This window comes from Pimephales promelas, chromosome 13 (assembly GCF_988280905.1).
Source record: "Pimephales promelas chromosome 13, fPimPro1.hap1.1, whole genome shotgun sequence".
Classification (NCBI taxonomy): Eukaryota; Metazoa; Chordata; class Actinopteri; order Cypriniformes; family Leuciscidae; genus Pimephales; species Pimephales promelas.
The window spans coordinates 15,322,682-15,346,714 of NC_142781.1; the positions used below are offsets into that span (position 1 = coordinate 15,322,682).

Consider the following 24,033-nt stretch of genomic DNA (forward strand, 5'->3'; position numbering starts at 1 on the left):
GCGTTTGGTCTAGTAGCACCATGACCCATTGCTCTCTTTTGTGAGTCTGTATGTGTATGTGGGGTGTATATGTGTTTAAGCATCACAATTACACAGCATATATCAAGTTTGTACCGCTGTTGGTTTAGCTCTGAAACTAGTGCAGCAATGATGTTTTAATCTGACGTCCATTGTGAAATTGATATTTTTATACCGGCCATGAAACTTCGTTTTGGTAGTTAAAAGGGATAGTTCACCCAAAAATGAAAATTATGTCCATTTAATCACCCGCAAGTTGTTCCAAACCTGTATGTTTTTTTTTTTTACTTCTGCTAAACACATAAGAAGATATTCTTATGTCATTAATCAAACAGTTGATAGACCGCATTGACTTGGAAAAAAATATATATAATGGAAGTCAATGGGGTCTGTTTCTCAATGTTCCAGTGAAGAAAAAAGTTTTACAGTTTTGGAATGATGGATTGGTGAGTCAAGTGTGCCGCACGAGCCCTCAAAAGTGAAGCCAAAACATCTGCAAGTGCGTAGACTCAAATTCCAAGATGTCAGTGCCATATCGGGACACTGGCGGCTTCAGTTCTCTCTGATGGAAAAGAGCGAAGGGGCGTCGTCTATCTTTTTTTTTACAGTCTATGTGGTGAGTAAATGATGGCAACATTTTCATTTTTGAGTGAACTATCGCTTTAAGTCTGTGAGGGTCACACTATCATTCTTACGTTTTACTTTGGCGACTTTCTAATTTAGACCCTGAGACTGAGCCAATGCAATGAGCCGGATTGATGCACTGTCTATTACAGTCTTATAGTGTTTGCAGTGGTATACGCTCAGATGTTATTGAGTAATAGAGGGTGGTGTTTATGAGTGAGTTGCAGACTGGGCTGTTGATCACATTGATGGTTTGTAAGGTAAGATGACTGGACCATGTCATAGTGGCTGTGCTGAAAGAAATTCAATTTTAGATGTGCTCTGAAAGCTATACGTATGCTGTACGTACATCACTCTTTCTTTCTGTTGCTCACTTCATTCCACGCCCCACACCCCCCTTTTTTCTACCATTCTTGAATTGTCAGCATTGTGTGAATAAAAGTTTGGATGCCCTAATAAAATACTGTATTTCCCATTATAATTGTTTTTATTTTATTTTATCTTTTGGACCCGTCTTCTCTTTTTCTACTTTTTGTCTTTCCACTGTCCGTCTGTATAGTTTAAGTAGATAGATAGATGTCTGAGACTGTACAACAGAGAATTATGTTATGAAGAGGGAATAAAATAAGGAAGAGACAAAGGATGAGCAAGCCAGAAGATGGTAGAAGAAAGAGAGACATAAAACACTGGACATTTCCCTTTAGGATTCAGCATCTTTCCTCACTGTGTAGTAGTTCCAGCTTCATCTGCCTGTCCTCCATCTCTTCCTCCTTGGCATTGGTTCTCCCCTCCAGAGGATCTGCTTCCTGATTTCATTATGGTGACTCAGTGGAGTCACAACCGTGTGCGGCACTGTGACTCGGCTAATCGTATTGTTGTCCCGCCGTCTGAAGGCCTGCCAAGATCAGCCACTCGTATTATTAACTCTCCCACAAAGAGGGAGAACAGATCGGAAGCATAAAACAGGGAGATACTCCAGCTAGCCCACTGACACCTCCAGATCCTCCTCAGTTAGGACTGCAGGCCTCTTTACACCAGCAAAGCCTTTAATACCTGGACGATATCCCTTAGCATTCTCATTCATCTTAGTGGCAGTTGTGCGGCTCGTTTTCAAAACCAGGAGAGTTGTCTTGCCATCTACTGTCTACATGAGCAGCCACCTTCTGAGGAAGTGTCCTGACTGAAATGAAATCTCACAAGTGAATGATTTGGTGTGCTCTACTTAGCAGGCAACACCATACATAACAGCGCTCTTCACGTATTGCGTATGACCAGGGCCTGAAATTAACACCCGACCACCTGCCAAATGCGGGTGAATTTTGCTATTGGCGGGTAACACTGTTAATCTACCTGCCACATTGGCGGGTAGCCAATGAGAATTGAGTGATTCATTAGGATTTTTACATTTCAACGAAGTCCGCTATTGCGGTGGACTTTAGCTAAAATGTGGCGGCACATTACTGGGGTAAAGAGGCCAGCTGAAACAAAACAAACAGCCAACAAAAAGATGAGGATGAGAAAAAGAAAAGTAAAGAAGACATTTTAATACAAAGTGAACAATCGGCGGCAATGGCAAGGTTCGTGAGCGGCTGATTTATGACAGCGACTGTTGTTTCGTAACGTTCATGCGATCAGAAAGAAGATGAGGCTCTTTTTCTGACTACGTGTGCGAGTATTAAACTGTTGATGAGATGGGATGAGATAATGTAACGCGTCGCTGTTGTAGGTTACAGTACAATGACAGTTGCACAGATGTATGTGCGTGTGCAACTGTGCATGTTGGGAGTTGGGAACCGGTGAGAAAATGTCCGGTACCCGGTAATTTTATCAGTAATAACATTATTAATTTAGTTCATATTTAACCGTTCCTGAACGCTGTAACTAAAAGCTGTTAAGAGTAAGACCTGTACGTGACTAAATCCGCCATCAACACAGCCGCGTGTGATTTGTTTAAGAGCTGCGGTAGGTCTATCTGTTGAGTATATACTATATATGTTGTGTGTGTGTGTGTGTCTGTCAAAATCAATGAATAAAAATATTTTTTTTTTATGTATGTTATTAGAGTTATTATTACTTGACAGCACTAAAATGTGTGTTCTTACAAGTTAAAGCACAATATTGTGAAATTCCCGGGTTTTTTTTTTTTTTTTTTTTTTTACGTTTATGAGGCAAAAAAAAAATGGCTGGTAAAAAGTCTCTGTGGCGGGTGAATTTTTAAATCCACCTGCCACAGTGGCCGGTGGCCGAAAAAATTAACTTCAGGCCCTGCGTATGACATTTCATATTTTATGTGATTGGCTGCAACCGAATATGCTTACTTCCCTTGCTATATATATAATAGCCTATGCAAAATTTCTGCACACATTCATACCATATAGAACACTTCTTTTAATGACCATGAAACAATTAAGCTGTGTCACAATTCAGAGGCTGGAATGGACTTCAAAGGCCACGCCTTCCATAATGTAGCACGCATAAATATTAGGCAATATAATGCATTTTAATTTGATTGTTAATTATGGCTAACTATTTTTAGAAATGTTGCATTTTCCGGTATTGACTGAATTGTAATCTAATGTATCTGCCTTTTTGGATAGCAACAATGCTTTTCTTTATGAATTAAACTTCTAAAGCTATCTTAGAAATAGACATCTGATACCTGCTGTATGTTCCCTTAAACCCACAAGACACGTTTTGGGAATATTATGGTTTGGGAATCCACAGAAAAGTGATTTTTCAGAATGGCTCCAAACTCTTGTATATAATGTGCCTAAGATGCCCAATTTGGTTTTCCAACCCGGTCTCATCCCAAGACGTCATATAACTGATGTTTTGGGACGTCTTTTGACCATACATCAATATTCGCCTTTTTAGGGCCTCCTTAAACGTCGGTAGATGAGGTTATGGGATCCTAACTCTACCCCATACCTAAACCTAACCCTAAACCTAACCCGTCACCTAACTGACGTTAAAGGTAAAGCGTCAGTTGTATGACAGCCCGGGATCGCCATCTACCGACGTTTAAGGGGGCCCTAAAAAGGCGGATATTGACGTATGGTCAAAATACGCCCCAAGACGTCAGTTATATGACTTTTTGGGATGAGACTGTGTTAGGTTTTCAGATTCAGTCTTCATATATAGTTCCATAAGTCACAAATAGTATGCAGGGAGAGTAATCTTTGATTTGGTGCCGCTGATTTGCATAGAAATGAGATCTGACCCACTCAATAGAGTAGTTTAATGCATGCAAAAAGCAGCTGTTGATGTAAATGACTATAACTGTTCCACTTGCTCTAATATCATTAGACAGACAGAGTGAGCTTATGTGTGTGTGTGCGTGTGTGTGCGTGTACGTGTGTGTGGTAAAGAGTGCTCATGAGTGAGGGCAAGTAAAATGAGCAAAGTGTCTCTATCAAAAATAATAATTTAAAAGGGCTGTGAATTTAATGCATTCATTTGTTGTGGTTAATAAAATTATATAAAAGTTTAAGTGAGTTAACTTTAATAAAAGCTAATAATGAAATAACTTTTAAAGGGATACTCCACTTTTTTTTTGAGAAATAGGCTCATTTTACAACTCCCCCAGAGTTAAACAGTTGAGTTTTACCGTTTTCGAATCCATTCAGCCGATTTTCTGATATTTAGTAGAATATCAGTAACCAGACAGTTTCTGGTCTCATTGACTTCCATAGTATAAGTCAATGAGACCAGAAACTGTCTGGTTACTGATATTGTTCTAAATATCAGAAAATCCGCTGAATGGATTCAAAAATGGTGAAACTCAACTTTTTAACTCTGTGGGAGTTGGAAAATGAGCCTATTTAAAAAAATAAAAGAAAAGAAAAAAAAAGTGGGGTATCCCTTTAAATTAAAATAATAAATATGTGTTTGAAAGACAAAAGCCTTCCAAAAACATGGTAATATGTGGTTAAATACTTTGTGACTCAATTTACCATGCAATTGTAGTCTTCTAACAAAACTAAAAGACTTTCTGAATGCATAAGTGATGTGCTTTTTTTTTTTTTTTTTTTTTAGAAAGGAACATTTTAAACACTATAAAGAATAATTAGGGAGAGTCAGTAATTTATGAATGACTTACTGCCTTTGTCTGAATAATCAGCCCGTTCTCATCCCAACGCACATGGCACCCTTTAGAGTCAATATGAGATGCAGATATATATGGGCCAGAAGGCGCCTCCTAGTGGTCTAACCCTAACCCTACCCCAGACCTAAACCTACCCATAACGGAAGCGTTATATTGACGCTAAAGGGTGCCATGTGCGTTGGATGTATACGCATTGTCAAAAGCGTCACTATGTGACGCCCTAGGATGAAAATGCGTTGGAATAATACATAAAATCTAATACAATCTAATTACAAGTACTTATTTTTTGGAATCTGATTACGTGATCCACATTACATGTAATCAGTTACTACCCAGCACTGGATATACTGTATGTGAATAATTTCATTAGTTAATCTGCATATAATGTAATTAATTTGGCATTAATACTATTTGTAATTCACTTGAATTGATGAACAGAGAGCAATTCTTGATGTTTTGAAGATATATTTGACTAAGAGGAGTTCCCAGAGCTCCTGCTGGTACAGTAGAGCAGGTTAGCATGAGATAAAATGCTTCATTCGCATGGCATTTCGAGTCCGTTTTGTGCTGTCAAGAGTTATTAGTCTCTGCACCTAGTCTCTCTCTCTCTTTTCCTGCCCATATGCTGCGTTTTCCCAGAGGCGTCTATGGGCGGCTCATTTCTGTGGTTCCTTTCCAATCCCGCTCTCAGAGGAGTCATTTTGGCTGCCCACCCGCTAGCTTGTCCACCCTTGATCGAGTGTGTGTGGGTGTGTTTGTGTGTGTGTACGTGTGTGTGTGTGTTGGCACCAGTGGCATTTTTGATTAAACTCAGTTCTCTCCTTACTAATTACCCCTCTCTCAGGCCCAGTCGCTATAGTTGTGCAGTTTCTCTTGCTCTTTCTTTCTAATCAAAGACCTGGAACACTCATCATTGAAATGGCAGCTGCTAATTAGTGGATACCTGGCACCGTGGCAACAGCAGGTTTGGGGGGTGGGGGGTGGAGGGTGAGTCAAGGCTGGTTGATGGGAGTAATGACACCGTGTCTCTATGTCTAGCTCCCACACTGAGGTGATTAAATATGGACACACACTACACCCCCAAGCATGTTTTAATATAATGATCGGACTCCGACATGGTGACGTGGAACATGTAGAATAACTTTAATCATACCGTTTTATGTTGTATTTGAGGCCAGGGCGTTTATCTGTAAAAGGGAGTTCAAAAAAGAACTAGTCAATATTAAAATATTAACAATATAGTTATGTCTACAGTACTGGTATACAAAGTACTAACTCAATTTGAGTACTCTTGAGTACTTGAGTAACTTTCAACTGTTAGCGTACTCAACTTGCAGTATTTTCAGTGGTAGCCTATTGTTACTGACTACTATTTATTTATTTATTTTTTATTTTTTGTATCTTGACAACTTTAGTCTGCAAATATGTGTGAGTATGTGTGTGGCTTCATAGAGAAACTACCTGAAGGTTTTTGGGCATGCTGTGATTAGAAAGCCTCATAAGACTGTTTGTCTGGCATATTAGCACTGCAAATAACCCAAACCGAGTTTGTCCTGGTTAAAAATAAAGCATAAATATACTGTAAAATATATATTTTAAAACTTTCCCCACCAGCGTTTTTAAAAAAAGTTCATGAAGGCCCCCTAGAATATTTTGCTTTATGAATATCTAAACATGCAATATCTAAAGAAAGAACATACCGTCTGCTTTCTTTTAAACAAAACAAAATTATTCTAGCTTCATGTATTGGTTTTTATCAACTATTGAATGTGTGGAAGTTTCAACATTTTGAGCAAAAAAAAAAAAAAGTATTTTACATATGTGTCTGTTTACATATGATATCGCTTATTTCTTCTTCTTCGTCACATGTGTTTTGATCCAGAGAATCTCATGTGTAATAGCGCCCCCTTACCATATAACAGTGAAAACACTGAAAGCCGGATATTTCCATCAATGGCTTTAAAGAACTTTAAATGTTTAACCGAAGATTTGAATGTCTAAAGAAGTAAAAAGAATCACATGTACAGAATGAGAGAATATGGGACAAAAACACTAGAGAGAGAGAACATGATAGCACGGTTGAGAACAGGGCGGGATGCATGAGATGAGAGTATTGAAGGAGAAAGACAGAGAGAGATATGTGGAGGAAGGGTGATAAATCATGCTAAACTCATTAATGAGATAACGGTGGCTGAGGAATATGAAGGTTAAAGGGTTGAGAGCTCTGGATGTGCCGTATATAGAGTTATTTCCTGCCATGACCACTGCAGTCAGTCACGTACACACATGCATATATGCCTACATGTGTACGGCACAACGGAAGTGACAAAAAACATTTTGTTGATCAGAATTGTCAAGACTGATGCAGAAATCATTCCCGAATGAATGTATGATTTACTCTGTGTTCCTGATGTTAAGGTCGGCTGCCTCTCAGCTCTTTAGACATCAATCCACCTTTACTGTGACACACCAGAAATGGAGCTCTCTGTGATTTACAGCAAAACACATTCACATACAGTATGCTTACAAATTCATCCGCATGTCATGCTCTCTGATGGTTCAGGTTCATATGGCTGTGAGTAGATTTTAGACACTGTAAAGGATGTGCTAGTGGCTGGTTTGATCGTAGATCTGTAGACTTCGATAGTTTACTATTTTAATGACTGTTTTAATCTACTCACAATTCAGCTTATATTCAGTGATGTAACAGTGTTGGTTGGGCAAATTAATCTTCTTTTTTTAAAATTAGTTGAGCTTTAATCTTTCTAGATTTTTCTCTTTTAGCATGTTTAAGGGAGTTTCTTCAACTTTGGCCCAGTGGACTTTTAGACTTTTTGGTTTTCAAAAGAACCTTTTCGTGTGGGTCACTACATCCAACAACCGAACATTTTAACTTACTTTCTCGTAACTTCTGCATCCTTGACCTTGGACTACAAAATCGGAGCGAGAAATAACGGTGGATTGCTCAAAGTGTAGTTAATGTCCTTATTTGTCAGTTCTGCTGCAAAAACTGTGACGTAATTGTTCAAAATATGTCATAGAGCACAGAAAAATCTGAACAGGTTGCAAAATATGACCAAAACAGAATATAAAGATATAAACGAACCACTTGAAGAGAATAATTTAATCTTTTGTGTACTTATAAACACTCCAAATATACAACAAAATGCATTTAAGGGCTAAAAAAGTGGATTTAGCATGATATGTCCCCTTTAAGGGATATAATTATTGACATCATTGATATAATTATTGACATTTTCAACATCAGTCTCCAGTGTCATGTGATCCTTTCTAAAAACCATTCTAATATGCTGATTTGCTGTTCAAGATAACACAGTCTCATCCCAAGAAGTCATATAACTGACGTCTTGGGACGTCTTTGGACCATACGTCAATATCTGCCTTTTTAGGGCCCCTTTAAACTTCGGTAGATGACGATCCCGGGCCGTCATACAACCGACGCTTTACCTTTAACGTCAGTTAGGTGACTGAGTAGGTTTAGGGGTACGTTTAGGTCTGGGGTAGAGTTAGGATCCGATAACGTCATTTACCGACGTTTAAGGGGGCCCTAAAAGGCGGATATTGACGTATGGTCAAAAGACGTCCGAAGTCGTCAGTTATATGACGTCTTGGGATGATATTGCGCTGTTCAAGAAGCATTTCTTAATATTATCAGTGTTAAACACTCTGATGCTTTTTTATCACTATACTTTGATCAATAGAAAGTTCAAAAGAACAACATTTATATGATTTATTTTATAAATTCTCTGATAGAAATGACAGTTGTGGGAACAAAATTTTGTAACTTGAGGCTAATTACACCGCTAACGTTTTATGTTGTCATAATACACACAATTAAATAATATTTTCAAATGTTTCGCATAATTTTGGAACATTTTGGATCAAAGAGTAAATGTTTAAAAAGAAGCAAATGTACAGTAAAGGCTCGAGAGTTGTCGTCCATTATAAAACCATTATATCACAGTCCAACGCATTCTCACCCCAAGGCGTCACCTTTGACCATGCTTCAATATTTGACGTTTTAGGCGCCCTTTAGCGTCACTTACATGACGCGATCCTACGGCGTCATCTAACTGACGCTAAAGGAAAGCGTCAGTTAGAGGACGCGGTTAGGTTTAGGTGTGGGGTGGGGGTAGGGTACACGCGATCCTAGGGCGTCATCTAACTGACGCTAAAGGGCGCCTAAAGCGTCAGATATTGAAGCATGTCCAAATGCTTCCCAAGGCGTCAGTTAAGGGGTGACGCCTTGGGGGTGAGAATGGTCTGCACAGTCAGTTCACAAGGCAAATAAGGCTGCTTAGATACTCCTGAATAGAAAAATTTAAGCAGAACTTCATTCAGCGATGATCGTGCATTTCTTTATGGTTTATTCTATAATTTCTGTCTTTGAACAATTACCTTCACAAGTCACCCTTTAAATGAGACCTTAGTTGTTCATTCTGTAATTCCTCTTCTCTGACTTATCTGTCTGTTTTCACCTCTAAACAAGTAAAGGAGACAGAAAAAATAGTTTTTCCTCCTCATTCCCTCCTCTCGCTTATGAGAAATGGATGATGTGTCACTTTTCTCTGGTTCGACTTTTTTTGGGCTTCAAGGCAACAGATGTGAAGATTGTGTTTTGAGACTGAAATATTGAACAATAAGAACGTTGCTGCATGCCCAATCCAACCACTGTCACTTTGTATGTGCGCTCAGTTTCTTTCTCACTCTTCTCTCTTTCTACTATGAGAAATTTTACTAGGCATACATATTTCTTACTAGCCATGCATGGATGGGTGAGTGAGTGGATTGGTTGGTTGGTTGGTCGGTTGGTTTGGTTGGTTGGTTGGTTGGTTGGTTGGTTTGATTGATTGATTGATAGATTGATAGATTGGCTGGTTGGTTGATTGATTGGTTTATTGATTGATTGATTGATAGATCGGCTGGTTGGTTGATTGATTGATTCATTGATTGATTCATTGATTGATTCATTAATTGATTGATTGGGGAAATAAAGTCAGATCAATTAAATTTGTGTGTGTCTAAAAATGTATGTATATACACTGCCATTCAAAAGTTTAAGGTCAGTAAGATTTTATTTAAAGAAATGAATTATTTTATCCAGCAACAACACAATAAAGTATAATGTTACCTAATATTTCTATTTCAAATAAATGCTGTTCTTTTGACCTTAATTCATCAAAGAATCATGGGGGCATCCTGGTTTTCACAAAAAATATTAAGCAGTACAACTGTTTTCAATATTGAAAATAATAATAAAAAAAAATGAGTAGAAAATCAGCATTATTGAAGTTTAATTCTGACAGATCATGTGACACCGGAGACTGGATTAATGCTGAAAATTCAGCTTTACCATCACAGGAATAAACACATAAAATATATTAAAATAGAAAGTAGTTATTTCAAATTCAAATACTGTTATGCAATACAGTTGTACTGGATTTTTAATCAAATGAATGCAACCCCGGTGATTATAAGATACTCCTTTTTCATTTCATTCATAATAGTTTCCTGAGGTCAGGGACATTCCGGTGTCACAGCACAGTACAAAACCTCCAGAAAAAAAAACATTCGAAAGGCTGCATTTTGTTCTGATGTGCGCTTAGATGTGGATCTGAAGTGTCGTGTCAGTTTGAAGTGATGTCATTAAGAGGCTCTTATCATCCTCAAACAGAGTCGGTTCCTCGCGGCAGAGGATTGTTACAGTTTCACTGGCTGGCCTCCCACTGGGCAGGATAGTGTATTGATAGTCCCGCCTGTTAACACCTGCACACACACACACACTACCGAACAGTCATGAACTTCTGCACTTAGGGAGAAGATATTATTGAACAGAAAGGGCCTCCATTTGAGAAGCAAGACCAAGTAGATAAAGTAATTCGCTGTATAGCGTGTCGAACAAGACCGGGAGATGAAATTGAAAGAATTGTTCTACTAGGAAGACTCATTTGCAAAACCCAGATAGTCCTTGTATAATCCTCCCTCGCTGGATGGCAAACAATGGACGGCACCAAGCTCTGAAGGGATTCTGGAGCTGCTGTCCCTCATCTGCACTGATTTAGGGGGAAAAACGACCTGTTTTGGGACACTTTGTCCTCTTTTTTCCCTTGTCTTTCCGTCTCGGTCGGCGTAAGCCAGCGGCAAAGCTTACACATAGCCAGCTCCAAAATGATTTGAAATAAGGGCTAAAACGTGCACTTTATCTCTAACTATTGGCCCGTAGCTACACAAGGACCTAATGAAGCCGTGGCTAATGTGTGTGTGCGAGTGTGTACGGGAGTCAAGCGGCTGGTTAATTAGCTGTGAATGTGTGGTTTTGAAGAGCTTAGCGTCGGACTCTAGATCCTCATTATCTCTGTAACACCAGCGTTCCCTTTCCGCTGTCTCCCCTCTCCTCGAACCAGTGTTATACAGCAGCACCCAGAGATAAGCAAACACACACACACAGACTCATCACCAGTGTTGGAAACATCCCCAGTCACTAAAACCTCATTATGAGCTCTGTTTGTGTATTGTCATTAAGTTGTATGTGCGTTCCCTCAGGGCGCGATTAAACAGGGCAGGGCTTTTGTTTTAGGCCTTTGTATTTATAATTCTTTGACGGCTGTGAATAACCTGAACCCTGTGCCTTTAAATCTTATTGGTCATAGGATGGGTCTGTTCCAAAACAACAGGGGTAGCACCCTAACTAAGATGCACCTAATTTAAAATGAGTGTATGTATACACAAAACCTGATCACACCAAGTTAAACATGTTCCTGGATCAACATCTTCATTGATTGTGGAACAACATTCCAATCAACCAATCATTTTTCAGTGACAATTTACAGATTTTCAAATTTAGTCTTACAACCAAGTGCTTCTACATCAGTGTTATTCTCCTGTCATTTCTCTCTGATTTTAGAGATAACTTATGGGTAGGGTACAGGATAAATAAAACATGTTGAAAGAGGAACGTGTCTAACTCAGCAAAATCAGGATGTGCTTATGTAGATGCATAGGCAGCAACTTACTTGCCAATACCGCTCTTCATGTGAAGGCTTGACAATTTATTACAATAAATGGATTTAGCATCACACTAAGCTAACATTGTGACACTCAGATAAACATTTATACACTCACCTAAAGGATTATTAGAAACACCATACTAATACTGTGTTTGACCACCTTTCCCCTTCAGAATTGGCTTAATTCTTCGTGGCATTGATTCATCAACATTTTTCCAGTCTACAACTGTCCAATTTTGGTGAGCTCTTGCAAATTGCAGCCTCATTTTCCTATTTGTAGTGGAGATGAGTGGTACCCGGTGAGGTCTTCTGCTGTTGTAGTCCATCCGCCTCAAGGTTGTGCGTGTTGTGGCTTCACAAATGCTTTGCTGCATACCTCGGTTGTAACGAGTGGTTATTTCAGTCAAAGTTGCTCTTCTATCAGCTTGAATCAGTCGGCCCATTCTCCTCTGACCTCTAGCATCAACAAGGCATTTTCGCCCACAGGACTGCCGCATACTGGATGTTTTTCCCTTTTCACACCATTCTTTGTAAACCCTAGAAATGGTTGTGCGTGAAAATCCCAGTAACTGAGCAGATTGTGAAATACTCAGACCGGCCCGTCTGGCACCAACAACCATGCCACGCTCAAAATTGCTTAAATCACATTTCTTTCCCATTCTAACATTCAGTTTGGAGTTCAGGAGATTGTCTTGACCAGGACCACACCCCTAAATGCATTGAAGCAACTGCCATGTGATTGGTTGATTAGATAATTGCATTAATATGATATGACTATCAAATGTTTGTCCAATCATGGCATTCAGTTCCAGCTGTGTATTTTAGCGATCCTGTTTAGTTCTGAAATTACACACTTTAAATATATTTTTAATGAACATTTCTTATGCTATGTAGGCCACCTCTTAATTTTTTTTAATGCTTTGTCTAGAATGTTGTATCTGGAAAGCCAACATAACAATGAACAGCATTCACATGTACATTCTGTATGAAGCCTTAAAATGCTAATGTCTAGGCAGGTTGCTAGATCTCTTAGAAGCCTGATGCTTAGTGTATCTTCACATGGTAACAGTGTCATCGTCAATGCAGTGGAGTGACCTCAGAGGTCGTAAGGCCTGCTGTGATGATTTGAATGAAAGAAAGGGAATGAATGAAAGCCACAAAAGGTAGCAATCTGAAACGCACTGTTCTGATGAATCATCGCCGTAGGGTGCTGTGCATATTATTGAGCTCGAGTTCCTACGTGTGTGAATGACCCGCAGATTATGGGTCATTATGATGGAAGCGGCCCATGTGTTGCGATAACACAGGACTCACTACGCAAGCTCGCAGCAAACATCCCATTCTGTGAGCTAGTGAGAGGGAGGCTGGCGTTGAATAGGCACACAAGTAATTAATCTTTCAAGGATTTTCTATGCTTCCAATTTTAAACTGCCCAGAAGGAATTGAAACGCAGTTATGTGCCGAAGATTTTGCATCTAAAACCAGAAAAGCACTTGAAAGATTAAAGTCTGCAGTTGGTTGGACTGTTTCAGTTTTGTATTACAAGCAGCATTCTTGGAAAACAAGCAATTTATTCACTGGGAGATTTTCTTTTCAAGTTAATAGAAAAATGAAAAGGAATTTATTTTTGTGTAAAATAACTGTATCCAAAATCAAAAACCAGCTTGCAGTGAATGCCACCATTGGTGACACCAGAGGCGGAGACAACACAAAAAGATGACATTAAAATCCACCACTAAATCAATCAGTGAACCAGTTTTTGGTTCAAATAAAAGGCTAATTAAGTGTACAAGAGATATCTCTTTCTAATATCAAATTAAAAGTTTTAGTTTACATTTTAAAGCATTGTTTTAATATGTGACGTGTTTTAAAGAAGTATTGTTATTTTGATGTGTTGATGAACATATTAAAGCATATATAAAGTACTTAATTTTAGCTTGTTTGTTAATATTACATTTAAAGGAAATATTTTTCAAAGGTACTAAATTGAGACTTTATTAAATTGAGACTACGTTGAGACACAACACCTTCAGTAGAAATTACATTAAAGTATATTTAGTGTCTATATACCGTTTTTCAAAATTTATGCAACTACATATAAAAATGCACTTCAGTTTAAGTACAAATTTAAACTATAATACATTTTCACATATCTGCACAGGATGGATTTTTTTAATTCTGCAAAAATATGTTATCCCGCTCCCACCTAAAACATTCACATTTTGTCCCATTCCCGCCTGAAAAGGCTGTAGAAAGAGGTATGCTGATTTTTCAGCCTCGGTCCGGTCTCATTGCGGTGTCTATAGGCTGTTTTTTTTCCCCACAATTTCCACACAGATCTCCAATTACAGACATTTGCGTGCTGTTAGTATCAGATAATTATATTTTGGGTGAACCTACGCACTCGGCATCCGGTGCCACTGGATTGCACACCTCTACAGTAATTGTATCAACATGCAATTAAGAGTCCAAAAACATTACATTCAGTTTGCACTAGTAGTCGTTCTATAAATATATTAAAGTGTACCACATTTTCGCAAGGCCCGTCACACCACTGAAAATGTATGTGAAATCATCAATCTCAGTTTTTAAGTGTGAAATCATTAAGTTTGTGTGGGCACATGGCACGATAGTTTGATAATGAAAGCCGCTCGTTAACCTTATTATAAACTTTTTTTTTTTTTTAACAAAGCAACCCTCTTTCTCAAAGTTTGTTTAACACATCACTGACAACACTTCATATTTCAGCAGGGAAAATAGCACCTAGCAGTCAGACGGGTTGTCATAAGATGTCATCCCCTGTTGCAACTCTCGAGTTAACTGCCAGGCCCATGGGGGTGCGTCTCCCACCGTGCATGCGGCATGTGGCGTGTGTATTGTGTTAGTGATGTTTTAATGACTCTAGATGAAGTGGGTGGTGAGGGGAAGATTGCCACTTGCAGTAGATTTCAGCAGATGATTGCTCTTCAGCGGCAGGAGGCTGACACTAGTGCCGAGACCCTGGTGTTTCAGCCATCATCCTGGAGGACGACTCGCTCCGAGCTCTTGACCTATTTCTGCCCTCCAATTCCCTCTCTGGGTTAATGTCTCCCTTCATTTCCATGGCCATTCAGTGTCTGTAGTTGGATTTTTTAAGTTTAAGTGGGTGCTAGGATGTAACATTTTTGCTTTCACAGAAGAGTTTTCAATGCACACCTGGGTTCAGTTGACCCTAAAGTTCAGTTTGGGCACAAAAAAACCTCAGACTTCAATCCTTTGAAAGGGGAGTGTAGAGCTTGAATGATGAAGAACTCAAGTGATGAAAAATAAATGTTCAAGTAGGCAGTAATGCTGTCGTTGACACATTTGAGTTTTTGGTGTACATCTGGGTTCAGTTGACCATAAAGTTCAGTTCTGTTATGACAACTCTCTGAGTGATTGACAAGGTAAAAACTACAAAGGACTACGAAACATGGCGTAAAACAGGAAATCCACACAAGACAAGGGGACACAAGATGGGAATCATGATTAAATGATGATTGATAATCATTTAATCATGTGACAATGACTTTATTTTGATCTTTTTTATGTTTTTATGTTTTTTTTGCATAATTCAGGGGGTCGAAATGTTTAAAATCAAAGCTAAACTTCATCTTCTCCTTCATCTTCTAGCTGTATAAGCATTTCTAAAGAACATTGTTTTTGTCCACAGGTTCTTCAGCACCACCATGCAGTTCATGAGATTTCCTACATTGCAAAGGATATCACGGACCACAGAGCCTTTGGTTATGTATGTGGGAAAGAAGGAAACCATCGGTTTGTGGCCATCAAAACTGCTCAGTCTGTAAGTACTCATACAGTACCTGAAAATGCGTTATATATCCAAAAGCATATTTCAAAACCATGAGTATATGATGAACTCTAGTCCGTTCGCTGTTATGACAAAGACTCTGTCCCTGCCTGGCGTTCATTCCCTCAGTCTGTTTCTGACTTTGCCCCTGTGTTGTTGTTTCTGCTGTTCTTTGTTGTTGCGCTGCTCTAGTCTGCAGTGCTGCGCTTCTGTTGCAGTTGCTCAATCGATTTCCATACTTGGACGATGAGTATCTGCTGTCCTCTCTCTCTCTCTCTCTCTCTCTCTCTCTCTCTCTCTCTCTCTCTCTCTCTCTCTCTCTCTCTCTCTCTCTCTCTCTCTCTCCCCCCATCCATCGCCCTCTCACTGTGAACTACAAGTGACCCAGCAAACACATAAATATAAAGCAATGGCAACATGTTCCTGCGCTATTTTCACTCACTCCTGCTACAGTAATGGTTCTCATTTATACATTTTTCCAACCTCATGTTGTCATTCCCTGCTGTTTCTCCCCATCTCTCTTTTTCTGCCTTTAAGTACTGTGGCAGTATCAGTATTGTGGTCTAGGGATGGTATTACATAAAAATACCATGGTACGTTTGGCTGTTTCTTTAAACTATTTTTATTTTATTTTATTTTATTTTATTTTATTTTATTTTATTTTATTTTATTTTATTTTATTTTATTTTATTTTATTTTATTTTATTTTATTTTATTTTATTTTATTTTATTTTATTTTATTTTACCTAAAAAAGAAAACCTCTGTCCCTCAACTATGGGATAATAATCCACATCAATTCACAAACTTTCCTCATATAAAGTCTTCAATAAATCTGCTTTAGGCAGCAAGGCAAGTTTTGAGGGCATTTTCATCCATGTATTTATTGAGATATTAGTGACTTTTAGGCATCACTGGGAGATGTATTTTTAATATAACTACAAAGAGTGAAATTTGATCTGACCCTGCCATTTCAAACGGAAAGCACTTTGTTCTGTCACCTCCTGGCAGATCTGGCAGATGTAAAAGCAGCTGAATAAGAGCTTTTTTTCTTGTTTTTTTTTTTTTGTTTTTGTTTTTTTTTTGCTCTGAATTGCTTAAAGAATTGTACATGAAATACAGCAAATATGGATCATTATATTAAGAAGATCATGTTACTACTTCTTCTCTCTCTCCCTCTTTGCCTCTATAAATCTGTCTATCTGCCTGTCTTTCTGCGTGTATTCCCAGGCTGAGCCTGTGATCCTTGACCTCCGTGACCTTTTCCAGTTGATTTATGAGATTAAACAGAGGGAGGAGATTGAGAAGAAAGCTCAGAAGGACAAGCAATGCGAACAAGCTGTTTATCAGGTAACACACACACACACATGAAACCTTCACACTCGCATCAACTCAGAAACCCAAAGAGAATTCACAATTTCGAATGCTCGGTCAGAAAACGGCCGCATATACGTCAACAGACGAATGAGAGTGGTCTAAAAGAGAAACAACAACAACAAACTCAAAAGGGAAAAATTAAATATGCAATACAAAAAGGGTGAAAATACAGAAACAACACATTTCCGAGAGGGCATATTTATTATTTATCTCAGAGAATAACATAATTATACTCGTATGAGGCCGAGTGCACAGAAGTTTATTTCAACTGTTGCTTGAAAGATTGTAAATTAATGAGAAGTGGGTAAACAAGGAGGCAGACTGTACAACAACAACTGTGTCATATATATATATATATATATATATATATACCAGTCATGGTTAATCATTGCACAGCCCTATTATATATAGTATATATGGGGTATATATATATTAGGGTCCAACTCAGAATTTCTGCTAATTAATAGTTAGTAAGGTAGTTGTTAAAGGAGCTGTATGCAAGAAATTTATTTCAATTAATCATAAATTTTCCCTGATATGTCACTATACATTAAGAAATCATGTTCATTTCAAATACTTATATCACTGACGGCCAGGATATTGTCATTTAAAAAGTGAAGTCGCAACCCTCGACTGATGTTGATGTTGTCAAGTTGTGTTTTGTTCTGATGCATCACCCTCCACCGATCTACCAATCACGGACTCCGTAGTGTTGTGGCATTCGGGTTGCCAGCTCTTCTCTAGTTACCACAACTGCAGATTAGCTTGGGAAAACCCAGACAACTTCCAGCAAATTTAGATTTGCTCTAGTCTGGCAAAGAACTCATTCAAGTCCATTTCCAATGCGGCGAAATCGCGGTACCAATCAGAAACGGGTTTACACGATGACGAAAGCGCTGGGATTTTGAAGCAGATTTTGTAGCCTACAGTACAAAGATGGATGCCGCCGTCGAACATCACTCGTTCTAATCAGCTTTTGAACGTTTCCGTTTTGTTAAAAACCGAGCAAAAATTCTAACATTGCAAAACCCCCAAAAAACTCGATATAAATCCGAAATACTTTTTTACAAAGTCCAAAATAAATCATTAACAGAAAACAACCTCACTGTGTTGGACTCGTCACTTGCAATTGGAAGGTTCTTGTAGCAGCCTACATTCTTGCTGGAACCTGCAGCATATCTGGCAACCTCGAGTCATGGGGGAAGGCGGGGATATACCCTAATTTGAAAGTGATTGCAGTACCAGTTTTGGCCACAATCTTGCATACAACTCCTTTAAGTTTAGGTGTTGGGTAGGATTAAGGGGTGTAAAACAGTAAGTAGTAATATACAGCCAATATTCTAGTAATATGCATGCTAACAAGTAGTTAATAGTGAGAATTGGACCCTAAACTTTGACCAAATCTTTTTTACTATTCCTAAATTAATAATCTCACACGACATAACAGTGGCAAAATCCCACAGTGTGCACCTGTCGTCTGGCAGCTCTTTCCTCTCTCTCTTTGTCTATTGAATCCCAGGTGCATATCTGCGGAGTGATTTCCTTCACACAGCTTTTTCAATCGACATAAAATCCCTCCTTTCGTCCTGTGCAGGCCACATTCTGTTCCTATTTTCACTGGCTGATGTTGAAATTGTGTTTTTGCTCTGTTTTTACATAAATGACCAAAAACTGGCTTCTTTTTCTCGTCATAATCACCTCTCCCGTTTCCAATACTCTCCTTCTTTCAATCACTCCCTCTATGTGATCACTCCTGCAGACCATTTTGGAGGAAGATGTGGAGGATCCCGTGTATCAGGTAACGCTTTGAAATAAATCGCTAATCATGTCTGCCTGAATGTACGCTGTCAATTTAGTTTGCCTCTCACTGTCACTTTAAACAGGGCTCCCTGCTCAGTAATATGCGTTTAATCTCATTTACAGAAATAAATGATTCCACTCCATTTTCTCTGCTCTTTCCTCACTCCTCCTGAATTAATAAGTCTTGTTATATCATTATTTCTTAGACGTAAACTGTGAATCATCGCCTCAAAGTGTTGTTAACTTGTCCTTTTCATGAATTGGGAATATACTGATAAAACTCTGATGCAAGAGCGATTCTGGGAGCCTCCTTTATTTTGTACTGAAAACAGACAGCTTTAACACATCTCATCTGGGCTGCGTGTGTGTGTGTGTGTGTTTACATGCATTACATTGCCTTTCCGTATTGTCCGGTGTGCATCACAATGCGAATGATCTAGCCTTCTATGTATTCTATTGTGTATGATTGGAGTGTATCTTTAAAAAGCAAGACAGAGCGTCCATTGGCTGTTACTAACAAAGTAGAAGAGAAATGGGAAACATTGCTTCTAGGCCTAGAAGCATCAGTCACTACTTGCAGTATAGCAAAGACCTGATTAACACTATCAATTTGCTGTTAAGATGGCTAGAGAAGAAGCGAATTAGCCAATGGCTAACTGTGTAACAGAATGAAATGGCCAATGGCGACAGTAGTTTGTAAATGAGAACGGCTAAGCCGTTAGATCTAATGTCACTGAAAATGGAGACGATTCTGCCATTAGCATTAATGTGGTCTTGAATGGACAGGAATTAGCAATTAGCTAGAATGTCGCTTGCCAAAAATCGCTCTCATCTCTGTGTGATCCCTGCGTTATGGAGGAATATATCACAGCTATGGGTTTAAACGGGTCTGTCATTCCTAAATTAGCCCTAAAACTTAGTGGTTAGCATCTTAAATGCAGACCAACTCTGGGAAAGTTTTGTTACCCCTGCTAAGCTAACATTAGCATGCATCGTTAAAGAAACATGCAGCATTGGGTTTAAGACTTTGATTTATTTCTCCTTAACGTTGTAAAATTCATAACATTGCCCTGTTCGCAGGTACAGAAACAGAGGGGTACGGATTCACAGAAAAAAAAAATGGGATGTTGAAATTTTAAAGGCCGAAATCAGACTGAATATATGCATGAGGCGTGGGTCAGAAGGAACAACTTGTAATGCTTCCTTCCGAAATGTTCTTATTTTGTTCTTATTGTTATTTTAAGTTGCCTCGAATGTAGAGAGTGAATATTTTTCTCTGCTTTGAAACTATCATAGTTTGTAGCGAAACATGAACCGTCCGCTGTGTCCCTCAAGGCTAGAGGGGTCACTGCGCTACTCCTGGGGGCCGCTGTTGATTCTGTGTGATCAATCAGTCTTCTTCCTTTTCTCTTTTCTTTTCGCACTCACCTTTTCCCTGTCCCTTTGCCTTTTTATCTTCTTCTGCTGCCGATGTTGTAGTACATTGTATTTGAGGCGGGACACGAGCCCATCCGTGACCAATCAGAGGAGAGCATATATCAGGTACACTACCAAATCTTAATAATGGTACCTTTTAACTGATAGTTACATAATCAGATTTCAATATTAGTTTGAACACATGTCCAACGCGAGTAAGAATATACTTATATTATTATAGTACAAAACAAACCATTCAGATTAGCATATGTCCATGCAATATAATATTTGTGGGGGATTTGAACATGTGATAACAGTACTGTATTTTTTTTTTCCTGAGAATTGGAAGTTTGCCAGCTCTGAAAGATAAATCTGCTATTTTTAATTGGAATAAATCAATAAAAATGTTAACAATAAATAAATATTTTGTAATCCATCAAGTATTTTAATATTAATCAATATTGCAATTTTTTATAATGTTCCACTGTAAAATATGATAAACACAGTCAAAAACATAATTCACAAGTTCTTCTCAAATTCATTGAAAGAAATATTTTACACTTTAAATAAATAAATAACAGTGTACTTTCTCATATTTTTCATAGTTTAAAAAACTGGTTACGTCACCTAATTAATATTCATGAGCCAGGCTAAATGTCACCCCTGATTTTTCCTACACTCCTGCTTGAAAGATATCTAAAAAAAAAAAATGTTTTTATTGTATTATAAAATATATATTATAAATTATTATTAAAAAAATATATATAATGTGGATTTACCTTTTTCGTACAGAAATTTCTTATAAATTTCACAAATAACTACAAATAAATGTCAAACAAATTGTAAGAGAATGACTCATATCGTATTTTCTTGGAAAAAATACTCCAATAATCTTTGTTTTATTTACTTCGAACGGTCATTTTTACAGTGTGTTGAAATGACCGTCGCCATCCACAACACAATACTATCCGTCAATTGGAAAAACATAATACATCGAGCTTAGGTCTGTCATTAACAGTTTTTCATGGACCAACACACGTTTTAATGATCAAACAGCCAATAGGGAGCCTCCAAGCTTAAATAACACTTAAGAAGAACCCTTGGTTTTGATGGTGCAGCTTTACTGACAGCTCCACTGTGTATCTGACAGAGTCCCACCTGCGAATTAGAACAGCGTGCTTCGCCAAGCCACACTAATTCAGCGTGACGGCCCTTTCAAAGATTTACACCCAGCAATGTTTCGTGCTCCGAGCGCCATGACCAAGACAACAGCAGGTGTTGTATCCTCAGGTGCTGCTTTGTTTTGTCACCTGTGGCTTGCGTCAAAAAGAGACACTGCCAAGCTAAACAATAAACACATCAGCGTCCCAACACTTTGCCAGTCTGTCTCCTCCACAACTTTTTTACATAGCCGACTTAATGTCGCATTCAGTTAAGTAGCTCCGCGAAAGCTTGACACCATTGGGGACCAAATTACACCCTCTAAATTCAAATATCTGCTCGGCTCTCGAGCGCTAAGCTGACACTTCACAAACTCCTTCACTTGTTGCTGACATCAGGGCAGATATGGGAAACTCAGGAGCATGAAAGAGACATCTGCTTGCTGTCACATCAATAAAACAGGATCAGCTAACACCTGATCTCATCTCATATCAAACAAAAAGCCAGATTGGCCGAGTCAAATTGAATCTGCGTGAAAATCACTTTTGGATGAAATAGGGTAACATAAATGAACAGAATAAGAGATTTGTCTTCTCTAGACGTCCAATGTCAAGACTGAAGCTGTATAAATGGCATCAATCGGATCGTGGTTATATTGCGGAGCACCATGGAGATATCAGGGAATTAAAAATAAAATGATAAAGTTATGGATATTTCAATAGTTTATCTACATTTTATTTTAGCTATGTGTATAGCTTTAAAACAATGCCACCGCTTTATAAATTTTTGTCCAATATTCCTAAAAATTATTTCCCCAAACTTAAAGAAAAATACTACAGGTGAATTATGGTAAAACATTTAACTAATAAATACCATACTTTATCCAGTTGACTTATCACAGTACATTAAAGGAGTAGTTCACTTTTGAAAAAAACTTTTGCTGATAATTTACTCACCCCCATGTTATCCAAGATGTCATCCATGTCTTTCTTTCTTCAGTCGAAAAGAAATGAAGGTTTTTGATGAAAACATTCCAGGATTTTTCTCCACATAATGGACTTCAGTGGGAACCAAACGGTTCAAGGTCCAAAAGACAGTTTCAGTGCCAACTGTTCAAAGGGCTTTAAACGATTCCAGACGATGAATATCAAGCGAAACGATCGCTCATTTAAAAAATAAATAACTAAGTTTAAGTTTTATAAGCTCAAATTCTCGTCTTGCTCTGTTCTGTGATGCATGTTCGTGACTCTCATGTTCGAACTCGTTCATAAAAATTAGCAAATCTTTTTCCGAGTCAGTTCGTTCATTTCGTTCGTTGAATGAACCAAATGACTCGGAAAAAGATTCATATTGATAAACGAGTTCGAACAGGAGAGTAACAAACATGCATCACAGAACAGAGCAGGGTGAGCATTTGAGCTTAAAAAACTTAAACTGTGTTATTTATTTATTAAACGAGCGATCATTTCGCTTGATAAGACCATTATGCCTTTATCTGGAACCGTTTAAAGCCCTTTGAACAGTTTGCACTGAAAATGTCTCTTGGACCTTGAACCTTTTGGTTCCAATTGAAGTCCATTATATGGAGAAAAATCCTGGAATGTTTTCATCAAAAACCTTAATTTCTATTTTTGACTAATGAAAGAAAGACATGGACATCTTGGATGACATAGGGGGTGAGTAAATTATCAGCAAAAGTTTTTTCAAAAGTGAAATACTCCTTTAAGATGTTATGATATGGTATACGACGTATGGTATTGTAGTTGAAATGTCCTGACACAAATAGAAAAAAAAAAATAAGTAAAATAATCGCTTGTGTATTTTGGAAGTTTTCTTTCCACTAGTCTGAAAAAAATGGAAGAAAAATAGCCCAAAATCTTAATTTAAAACAATAGTTTTGCCTTCTCTTAATTGTTATACGGCGGGAAAAAAAATAGTAAAAAAAAATGCTATCTAACGTCCCTTAACCTTATAGAACAGCATCTCTTACAGGTATGTTAGATATGTTGATTAACCGAAGCTAACACTATGCATCAAAAGTAACCTTGACCTCCAGCGGGCCCCTTGGGTCCCAAGTAGTTTTGGCTCTGGTAAAGTTTGGATAGCATGACTGAACTGAGGGACTGATTCTGAGTGTAGGGAGATTTCCAAAGTCTGCATGGAGAAACGACTCTGGCTGTGAGAGGAAAGCAGCAGGTCTCTCCTCTGCCCTTTCTCCAAACGAGAATGATTAATCATTGCTGTCGCTGTGTGATCTTTGAATAAAAGAAATGGAAAGATCACTTCAAGTATACGATCAAATAAAAACACAGCGGCAATCAGTCTCTCGGCAAGAGGGAAATTAAGAACAATGGCAAATTAAAGAGAGAGGGAAGACGTGAAAATAACAGACAAAGAAAGGATCTGCATCTTTAGCTGTTTAATTTGAACATGAAAATGACGGTACACTGGAAAAAAAAGAGACTACCTTAAATTTTTAAGTACAATCAACTTGGATGTTTTGTTCAACCTCAACTTAAACTATGCTAAACTGACCTTGTATAACTTGTACATTATCTTATTTTGCTTTAAATAAAACTTTTGAGTTGAGGCAATGTAAAAACACATGTTGTCATAACTTATTGATCAATAATAGAAAAGAACAATATTTATCATGCAGCCTATACAATTGATATTA

At 38.1% G+C, this 24,033-nt stretch overlaps 1 protein-coding gene across 14 annotated transcripts in view; it reads left to right on the forward strand.

Moving 5' to 3' along the window:
* dab1a (DAB adaptor protein 1a) overlaps positions 1–24,033 on the forward strand; it is a 454,080-nt gene that overhangs the window by 398,786 nt on the left and 31,261 nt on the right. For 5 of the 14 annotated variants that reach the window (XM_089118509.1, XM_039691914.2, XM_039691911.2 and 2 more), the window contains 4 exons: positions 15,467–15,598; positions 16,833–16,952; positions 18,739–18,777; positions 20,259–20,321. In XM_089118509.1, coding sequence (XP_088974635.1) covers positions 15,467–15,598; positions 16,833–16,952; positions 18,739–18,777; positions 20,259–20,321 — 354 coding nt within the window. The remainder of the gene's footprint in view (positions 1–15,466; positions 15,599–16,832; positions 16,953–18,738; positions 18,778–20,258; positions 20,322–24,033) is intronic. The other 9 variants (XM_089118515.1, XM_089118513.1, XM_089118518.1 and 6 more) reach the window with 2 other exon arrangements.